Raw genomic sequence first — 10238 nt, forward strand, 5'->3', positions numbered from 1 at the left:
AATAAATATTACTTCATCCGTCCACGATAAGTGTGGTGTGAATGGGAGGGCACGAGTTTAAAAAAAATAGTGAGAGATGTGTATAAAGTAGAAAAATGATCTCACCAAAGTTGAATTGTTAGTTAATTAGTAAATGATATGTGAGATGGACTTTTTGTAAATATGGGTAAAAGTATAAATGTATGTATCCTAAAATGGAAAAACAACATTTAATGTGGACGGACGAAAATGACAAAAAAATCACACTTATCGTGGACGGAGGGAGTATTATATTATGAATTCTAATTAATATTTGTCACTAAAAATTAAAATTTTAAAAGATTATATATCCTAACTTTGATTAATAAACCCAGACAATCCATTATTAATTCAAATAAATATAAAAAAATAATTATAAACTCTAAAAAGATATTATGATTTAATATAATAAAAAGATAACTAACAAGGATCCGTTGTTAATTATCTTTTCATTCCTTCAAAAAAAAAATCTTTGTATCATATTAAAGTATATAAATTAAAATTAAAAAAAAAAACAATTAAAATTATAACAAACTAAGAGCGGTAAGCAGTGAGACACATTTGAATTATGGGATAGAGGAGCTCGTTTGTTAACATTTCGCATTCAATTATCATGTTTACTCAATTCCCATGCTCACCTTTTTTTTGTTTTTTACTTTTTTTTTGGAAATAATCGATCACGTTAAATATTTTTTTTGCAATCAAATTCTTTAATATAAACTCCATAGATTAGTGACATTAATTTAGAAGGGAAGTTTGGATCTCTCAAAATACAGAAGGGAAGTTTGGAAACTTGATAGAACAGGATTAGTAGTCAACAATATCTTTTTACTAGTCAACAATATCTACTGCAATTATATGGTGATCGATATCATAATATGGGAAAGAGATCCAAAGAATATATGGAAAGTGGTAGATGAAACTATTTAAATGACGAAGCTAGCCCTCGTTAATTGAGTGAAGATTTACATGATTGAAGAAAAAGATTATGTAGGAGTATTATTCCTAAGGCTTTGGCCCCAAGTAAAGAAAAAGAAGGCGAAGGTGAGGAAGATAACAAGTATGGAAACTCTGAAGCACCATTCGCAACAGAGAGAGGTTCGGTCACAACGACACCAGTGCTGCTCAACCTGCTTTCCACACTTGTAGCAGAAACTAATCCCACATCTGCACCACAACCATACCAAAACTCATTCTTCCTCATTAATCTCATCACTACATCTTAGTATTCAAATTCGATTCAACTTTTGGCTGCTTCTCAATCACAATCACAATCACTCTAATGCAAATGCAATCAAATATTAAAAACAGTATCAGCACTTAATTACCCACAAATATCGATGTGATCAAACAAAAACAACAAACCTAATTTTGATATTCCCCCCAAAATTGGAAAACAAGGAGACAAGGAGAGAACCTGCATTTGACGATCCGGCAGCCTTCAAGCAGTTCGACAAAATGCCTACAGCGAGGGCACCTCTTCCACTTGTTCTGCTCGGCCAGCCTCCCAAATGCGACGTCATTGCGATCCCTGGCCTCCCCGCTCTCGTCGCACCCAAACCCCGCGTGCCAAACCCTTTTACACTGGAAGCACAAGGGTCTCTTACAGCTAGGGCACTTGGATTTCCGCACAATTCCGCCGCACTCGTTGACGATCAGCACGTTGCAGTTCCTGTAGGGGCAGTAGCACCTCTCCGCCCCGAGAATCGCCGCCTCGCACAGCGCGTCACACCACCGCACGAACAGGTCCGTCCCCACCACCTCCGTGCACGCCGTCGGGTCCAGCGAGTGCCCGCACCCCAACCCCGGGCACATGATGTCCCCGGCGCCGTCGTCGAGCTTAGCGCGGATGTACTTGACCACGCAGTCGGTGCAGAAAGGGTGGGAGCATCTGCCGGCGTTCCTGAACCTCTTGGAGGCCGGCTCGATGCAGATTTCGCAGGTGAATTCTCGATTGCCGTCGTCTTCAAACTCCGACGATTGTTGATGATTAGTTTGACCTCGGAGTTGTAATTCTCGGTGTTGTGAAAATTGGGGGAGCTTTTGCAGAGTGTTTCCCATTGTTGTTTTAGGGAGCCATGTATGAGATGAATTCTTCTCTGCTCCTTTTGGGGTTTCCACACTTTCTCTGCTGTTATAGCCTTTTCTTTTCCTTTCAATAAATTTTTTATTTTGTATTTTAGCCCAACGGTGATAACACGTCTTGGGTATTCTTCCAGAATTTTTTTTACTACACGAGAATTAGTAGTAAAATTATTATTACTTAAATTAATGAGTATACATATTAGTATTAAATTATCTGAATAGTGATCAGTATGTTTCTATGATTTTTTTGTTCTTTATATTATTAATTCTTTTTGTTATATTTTAAATTTTTATTGAAACAAACAATCAATGGTTGTAATAATTTATAATTAAAAATCTAAATGGAGCATATAATTACATGTATAACTGTATATTTTGAGACACGAACAAATAATTAAGTCATTTTCTAATTGGATTTGAGAGGATTTAAAGTATATAAATTTAAATGGGTCTGAACATCTATCATATATATAATACTATATATTGATGATTCGAGCTATTTTTTAATTCGATGCCTTATGTGGCATCTCTTATATGCTTTATTCATATTTATTTATTAAAAAAATCATTTTGTATATTTTTAATTCATATATATATCTATCTATATATATATATATTTAAATCTCACATTGAATTTTTAGTGGACACTTTTGAATATATAGTAATATTATTAATTAGGGAGTATTTAATATTAATATTTAGGGATTTTTGCAAATAAAATCACGAACAATTTCAAATTTGCAATTTTAACGTGACTTTTGAAGTGTGGCGAATTAAATCATAACCTTTTCAATTTTTGCAATTTTGTCCCCCTAACTTTTTTCGGCCGCCGGAATAATGAGTTGGAGCTTATGTGGATTATTTTGCCACGTAATTAATTTCTGACTAAGATTAAAACAAAATTAAAATCTAATTCTTTTATTTTACTTCTTTCCCGTCAAACCCATTTCAGTATCTCCCATTTTCCCTAAATTGCCGTCAAAAGCCAAACACCCATAAACCTACATGGAATTAAAAAAAACCAAACACCCCATTTGAGCTCCTATTTTGTCGTCAAATATCTCTCATTATCCCAATAACGAGTCAAACATGCTCTGGTATGATATGAACCTTTATTGGTATTTGAGTTTAAGCTTCCTTTGGCCTACTCCTTAGGAGAACTAATACTGAGATTTTCGGTAATTCCCATAAAGACTTGAGAGAGATTTGACTAACAACAACATAAAGAAATCAGGTGAAATAAAAGGGAAAACCCCATCTCATCTACATTACTTGTTCTCTGTTCTCTATTCAAAAGACAACTGTTGCATCTAGCATGACAATTTCTCTTTAAAATCCTGTGTCTCCATTTTTCGTACTTCTGAGTTATGATTTTGAATTCATGGACCTAAACCCAGTTAAGGTAAAGATTATATCTAAGAATTTCCTTTACCACCTACCTTCTTTATTTGTTTTTATGTGAAATGAAACTAGATATGTATCAGGTGGTGGTGGGTTTGGGTTTGGGTTTGGAAGATTTAGCTGCCAATCATGATGTTATGCAAATAGTGGAGGTATTATTAGTAGATGATATTAATGATAAAATAGTTTTTGGATGGGGTGTTTGGTTTTTGACGGAAAAATGAGAGCTCAAATGGATGGAGTGTTTGGTTTATTTAATTTCATGTTGGTTTATGTGTGTGGTTTTTGACGGCAATTTAAGGAAAATGGTGGATACTGAAATGAGTTTGACGGGAAAGAAGTAAAATAAAAGAATTAGATTTTGATTTTGTTTTAATTTTAGTCAGCAATTAATTACGTGGCAAAATAATCCACATAAGTTCCAACTCATCACTCCGGCGGCCGGAAAAAATTGGGGGGACAAAATTGCAAAAATTGAAAAGGTTATGATTTAATTCACCACACTTCAAAAGTCACGTTAAAATTGCAAATTCGAAATTGTTCGTGATTTTATTTGCAAAAACCCCTAATATTTACTTTGTAATGTTTGGATTTTATTGGATAAATAGTCAAAATTATTTTTATAAATTCAAATGAGTTCGAGGAGTCGTCGGGTATTACTTTGTGGATTTGAGATGAGAAAGAGTAATTAGTTATTAATGCTTACTTTGTATTGTTCGAGTATTAGTGAGATAGATAATCAATTATTGTAACAATTTATATTTAATCAATTAGTTATTATAATTTAAATAATTTGAGTATTAGCGGATATTACTATAGGAGTTTGGGATGAGAATGAGTACTAAAATTATTTTTTAAAACGTGTTCAAACATTAATCGATATGCTACACATACCTTTCTTTGACTGTTAATCTTTTGTTATTTATTCTACTTCCTCCGTCCCTCAAACATCTTTCTCACTTTCTATTTTGGTCCGTTCCCAAAACATCTTCTTAACCTATTTTTGGAAACAATTTCATTAATTATTACTCTTTCAATTTCACTTTTTGTGGGACTCATTCTCCACTTTCACTAACTATTACTTTTATAATTTCATTTTTTTGGGACCTATTCTTCATTTATCAAATACACAACTAAGTTTTATTAAAATCCGTGTCATCTTTCTTTAGGAAGATATTTGGGAGATAGAGGGAGTATTAATTATTATTAATATTTACTTATTAGTATTCATGTTGTTATTGTAGTGATAAGAGTATATTTATAAATTTAAATAAGTTCGAATAATTAACTATTATTGATACGAGTGTTTGTGACCAAAAAAAGTAATAAAATAAACTGTACGAGCCTCATCTTTTTGGTTCATCGTCATCATCCATCACGACTAATAATTTCAAATGGCTGAACTTTATTCAAGTACGAACTTGATGAGGACTAAAATATAAGCATAGTGATGGAATATCTCTCTTAATTATATGTTATTGATACTGTTATCTTGAATATTTGATGCAACGTTGACTTGACAGGGCAGACTTTATTAATCGAGAATTGTCTTAGCGGCTTAACCATGTTTGCACCTTGGCAACCCAACCTCGACAATTCGACTCTACTTCGACTTGGATAGTCCAGCCTTAATTTCTAGCACTGACAATTCAGCTTAAGGACAAAGATTAATGTAATAGGAGCTTAGGCCCAACTATTTGAATTAATGGGCCCAAAAGCCTTAGGTTTATGTCGGTGCTTATAAATAGGAGTTTGATTATTAGATTAGGGTATGGCTGAACTTTATTCAAGTACGAACTTGATGAGGACTAAAATATAAGCATAGTGATGGAATATCTCTCTTAATTATATGTTATTGTTACTGTTATCTTGAATATTTGATGCAACGTTGACTTGACAGGGCAGACTTTATTAATCGAGAATTGTCTTAGCGGCTTAACCATGTTTTCACCTTGGCAACCCAACCTCGACAATTCGACTCTACTTCGACTTGGATAATCCAGCCTTAATTTCTAGCGCTGACAATTCAGCTTAAGGACAAAGATTAATGTAATAGAAGCTTAGGCCCAACTATTTGAATTAATGGGCCCAAAAGCCTTAGGTTTATGTCGGTGCTTATAAATAGGAGTTTGATTATTAGCTTAGGGTACTCTTAATTATTCATTTATCAATGTAAAATGTAAACTCTCAAAGTATAGTGAAAAACCTTGAAAACCCCACCCATGGATGTACACATTCATGATCAAACCACGTAAATCTTTGTGTCTTCTATCATTTTATTGAAGGTGTTCTTTCTTGCTTCGCCAAAACTTTTTTTTTAATTATAATTAAATAACAACGTAAATGTTTTCTCGTCAAAATTTGATGAGTTACAAATTAGTGATTTATTATAAGAATATCATGTCAAATATTTGTATGTCTACAAAAGAATCTTACTTTGTAAAGGAAAAAGAAAATCTAAAAAATTAAAAAAAAAAAAGTTACAAAATTAACTTGCAAATTTTTTTCTTGCCATGGATTAAAATTTCTCAAAACTAAGTATAGTCCAAATATACTCCCTCCATCTTAAAATAAGTATCATATTGTAAAAAAAATTATTATTTTTATTTAAGTGTTATTGTGAAAATTTAGAATAAAATTAAGATAAACTTTCAATTGTACTTATGTCTTTAATTTTAGAATTAAATATATTATCTTCATTTCTTCTCCTTCATCTTAAAATTAAAAATATAATTAAAGATATATATGTAAAATTATATTGTTTCTTGGTAAGTGTAATTTTGTGTTGTGTAATTTTGGGTCGAGACACTTTTTAAAATACAGAGGGCTGTACATCTTACTTCTTGAGTTTCGTAGAAAATGTAAATCATGATATGTGCTTTAATATATGAGTGTTGGAGTATATGGAAGCCGAAATATTGAATTTATTAGTAACGTTTGTGCTTTACCCAAATTATATGTTGGATGATAATTGGACAGTTTTGACATTAGGTTACAAGAAACCATGTTTTTTTTTTATGAACTTTGATTTGTACGCATTTTATTGTAGCTAGATTGCTTGTAGTGCAACAAATGTTTTTTTAGCAAGGGAAATAGAGATGGGATTAGATCATGCTCCCTTCGTCCCGCGAAACTTGATTAATATTTCTTTATGTATTGTTTTATTTAATTTGATCATTTTTTATATAATTTTATTTATTTATTTTTTCACCTACTACAATTAATACACTAAATACTAATTTCTTAAAATTCGTACTAAAAAAGTGATAGTTTTACGGGATGGAGAAAATAAAATTTCATCATTTGAATGTTATTAATAAGACAATAAATATTCTTTGGTAACAACACAAATCTTTTACTACTTTTTTGTTCCATAAAACATGAGTTGTATTTCTTTTTAGACCATTTAATGAAATTTGCAACGTTTTCTTATATGATAAAAATTTTGTTCAAAAACAACTACTCATATTTCGCGGGACAAAGATAGTAAAAGATAAGATTAAAGAATATATATGTAGTGATTCTTTCAATTTTATATAAGAAAATAGAATTCCCCAAAGCACACGTATATATATTTGGATAAATCATTCGGTTTCCAACTTTTAATAAAGCGATGCACAACTTGTTGGAAAAGTAGAAGCAGCATATATATATTGTTTGATGTCTTTTTCAAAAAATCTTGGTAGCAGCGGTGACGTGGCCAGTAAGTGATGACTACTTCAGTTTTACCCCTCACTGGAGTGGCGTATTCCACAGACCAGCGTCGCTGTCTTTTTACTTGTTTAACAATTATCTAAGATAATAAAATTAAAAAAAGAAAAGAAAAACAATTATCTAAGAATATCCATAGCGCGCCAACGACCCCTGCCTGCTGCCCGCTCCATTTCATGACTATAATTTACTATGATTACACACTTCAAAATTTAAACAATGAACAATCGATCAAAAAATGGTTTTTCTCTACAATGCATGAAATTAGATCATCGTATCGAGGCTCTAACGGTAGTATCGAGCCCGCTAGAGCCGCCCTCCCGTTGCCGCACCCCAGGCTTGTACGTACTGGGCGCCAAGCTTCACGTTGGGCTTAAAGACAATTGTATTAGATGCTTGCTATGCACGCACCATTATTAAAAAAGGAAAAAAATTGAAACCAATGACTCTTCAACCGAAAATCATTTTTTTTTAAATTATTATATTTTATTTTAATTAATGAAATGCTAGATTTAAAAATCGAAGATAATTTGAATGAAATGAAAATGAAATAATTAGAGTCCATTCTAGAGCCCCTTATTGTGGGGAGTGAAGGCTCCTGTAAAGGAGCTTTACTATTGTGGATGTTCTTAGAGTAAACAATTGTGTATAATTTCCTGTGTAGTGTCATGTACTCAAGAACATGCGATCTATGAATTTCGTGTCTTATTGTAGCTAAAAATAAATGAATTTTCATATAATTTTGGACCAAAAATATCAAATTATGCATTTTAGTAACAACAAAACAATCAAAAAATTATGTTTGTGCCATGAAAATGCAACGGTCATGTATCATCTGTGTACAATGCCGTGTATTCATGAATATTCGATCTAAGAATTTCATGTCTTACTGTAACAAATATAAATGTATGGTCCACATAAAATATTATTACGCCCCAAATATTAATTTACATATTCTAATAGCAACAAATCAATCAAAAAGTTAGATTCGAGCTACATTCGAATACTCAAGAATATGTGTTTATTAATTTAATTTATGTACATTTATCAAAATAAACTGGATCTTCCAAATATTCTGAAACTCTAGCACTCCATATATATATTTTTTTTGAAATTTGTCATTTCAAATATGAATTTTAAACTTTCAAATTATGAATAAATATGTACATATTTTAATTGGAGTTATATACCAGATTTTAATTAATATTTACCAACCAAACTTTAGAAGAATAAATGAAAAAATGAATTTGATGGAAAAATTAAAAAAATAAAATTAAATAAATTTTTTCCTTTTTATTGATAATCAAATTTATATATATATATATATATATATATATATATATATATATATATATATATATATATATATATAGGGTGAGGTTAATGTAGAAACCCCCCTTAAGATGAGAACTAGGAACCTAATCTAAACCATTGATTTAGAAAAAATAGATGGCTGAGATTAATAATACAAATGCACAATTTAATTAGTAATTTAAATGTAATTAAAATTCTAAGGGTAAAAATGTAATACTGGAATTCTAAATTAGTCACACGATTTCTTATTCCTAATTCATTTTGAATTGTTGACTTTTATCTAGGGTTTCAAGGTGAGTGGAGCCGCCTATGCACCTCCAACCCACCGATCAAAACTGTGGACGACGATCGAAACGGTGCAAGTCGAAGGTGGTTTCCGGCGTTGTACTGTGCAAGTAGAAGGTGGTTTCCGACGCTGATCTGTGCAATTCGAAGGTTGTTTCCGGCGTCGATTTGTGCAAGTCGAAGGCGGTTTCCGGCGCCGATCAGTGCAAGGAGACGGTGGAGGCGATTGTCTCGGAATTGTGCAAGACGAAGGCGATTCTATAGCAGGCGGAGAAAGGCACACATTTCTATGCATCTTTGGTCTAAGGTCGCGACGGCGACGGAGGTGTTTAACACATCTGACCGCGGCGATTTAGCTTTCCGTTGATTGATTTAGTACCGGCGGCAACCGAATCCGGGTTTTTTAAGTTTTTGACATTCATCTGCACTTTGAAATTTAGTTTGCATAGTTCCTTGATTGAGTTGCACAGTTTCATGTCTTATTGCTTAGTTTCTTATTTTGTTGCATAGTTTGAAATTCTAGATGCATAGATTATAATGCATAGTTAATATATCTTCTTGCACAATTAAGTTAGTTTTTTGCTTCATGTGATCGATCTGAAATTTGCTCAAGAACTTGATGGAATTTGTTTAGTATAACTGGTTTTTCTAATTTTCATGATTAAAACGTGTAATTGAATAGGTTTGGGAATTTGATGAAGCTGTCGTTTGTTTCGAAATTATTGAACAGTAATTTCTTGAATGCACAACTGATTGATTCAGATGCATAGTAGGGATTGAAATTGAGTAGTAGGTTTCGATGTTGTGTAGGTGTATAAGTTTTAGTATCATACTTGAAGATATCCTAATTGCATAGTTAGTTGATGAAGTACATAGATCATTTTTTGGCTTGTATTGCATATATTATAATTTTGGATGCGTAGTTTGAGTTGTATAGTTGGAAGTTGAAGTGCATAGATGATTATTCGGGTTGTGTTGCAGAAGATGAAATTGTAATTGCATTGTTCATAGATGGAGTGCATAGGTCATTTATTGATTCGCAATTCATAGATTAAATTGCATAGTTGATTATTGAAAATGCATATATGAAATTTGACAGTTGGTTTTCAAATATTAAATAGCACATTAGAGTTTCAAATTGCATAGATGAAATTATAATTGCATAGTTAATTGTACAAAGTGAAGTGAAGAACATAAAAAGTATTTAATTTCTGTATTACATTTCTACCATTTTAGTAATTTCAATTACATTTAAATTATAAATTAAAATGTGCATCTGTACTTTAATCTCAGTCCTCTATTTTACTTAAATAAATGATTGTTATTGGTTCTTAGTTACAATGCAACTAAAATCTACATATAAATAGAATGAACTGCATAATTAATTGTGCAAAAAAGTAAAAGGGAATGCAACTCAAAAATTA

General features: G+C 31.9%; 1 protein-coding gene across 1 annotated transcript; it reads right to left on the bottom strand.

Annotated features, from left to right (window-relative positions):
* Positions 1-864: 864 nt before the first annotated feature.
* On the bottom strand, positions 865-2199 carry LOC131000960 (E3 ubiquitin-protein ligase RSL1-like). The gene is made up of 2 exons (XM_057927112.1): positions 1436-2199; positions 865-1185 (listed from the first exon to the last, which is right to left on the bottom strand). The coding sequence occupies exons 1-2, from the start codon at positions 2077-2079 to the stop codon at positions 1005-1007; spliced, it is 825 nt and encodes a 274-aa protein (XP_057783095.1). The 5' UTR covers positions 2080-2199; the 3' UTR covers positions 865-1004.
* Positions 2200-10238: the final 8039 nt, after the last annotated feature.

Source organism: Salvia miltiorrhiza, chromosome 8, assembly GCF_028751815.1.
Source record: "Salvia miltiorrhiza cultivar Shanhuang (shh) chromosome 8, IMPLAD_Smil_shh, whole genome shotgun sequence".
Lineage (NCBI taxonomy): Eukaryota > Viridiplantae > Streptophyta > Magnoliopsida > Lamiales > Lamiaceae > Salvia > Salvia miltiorrhiza.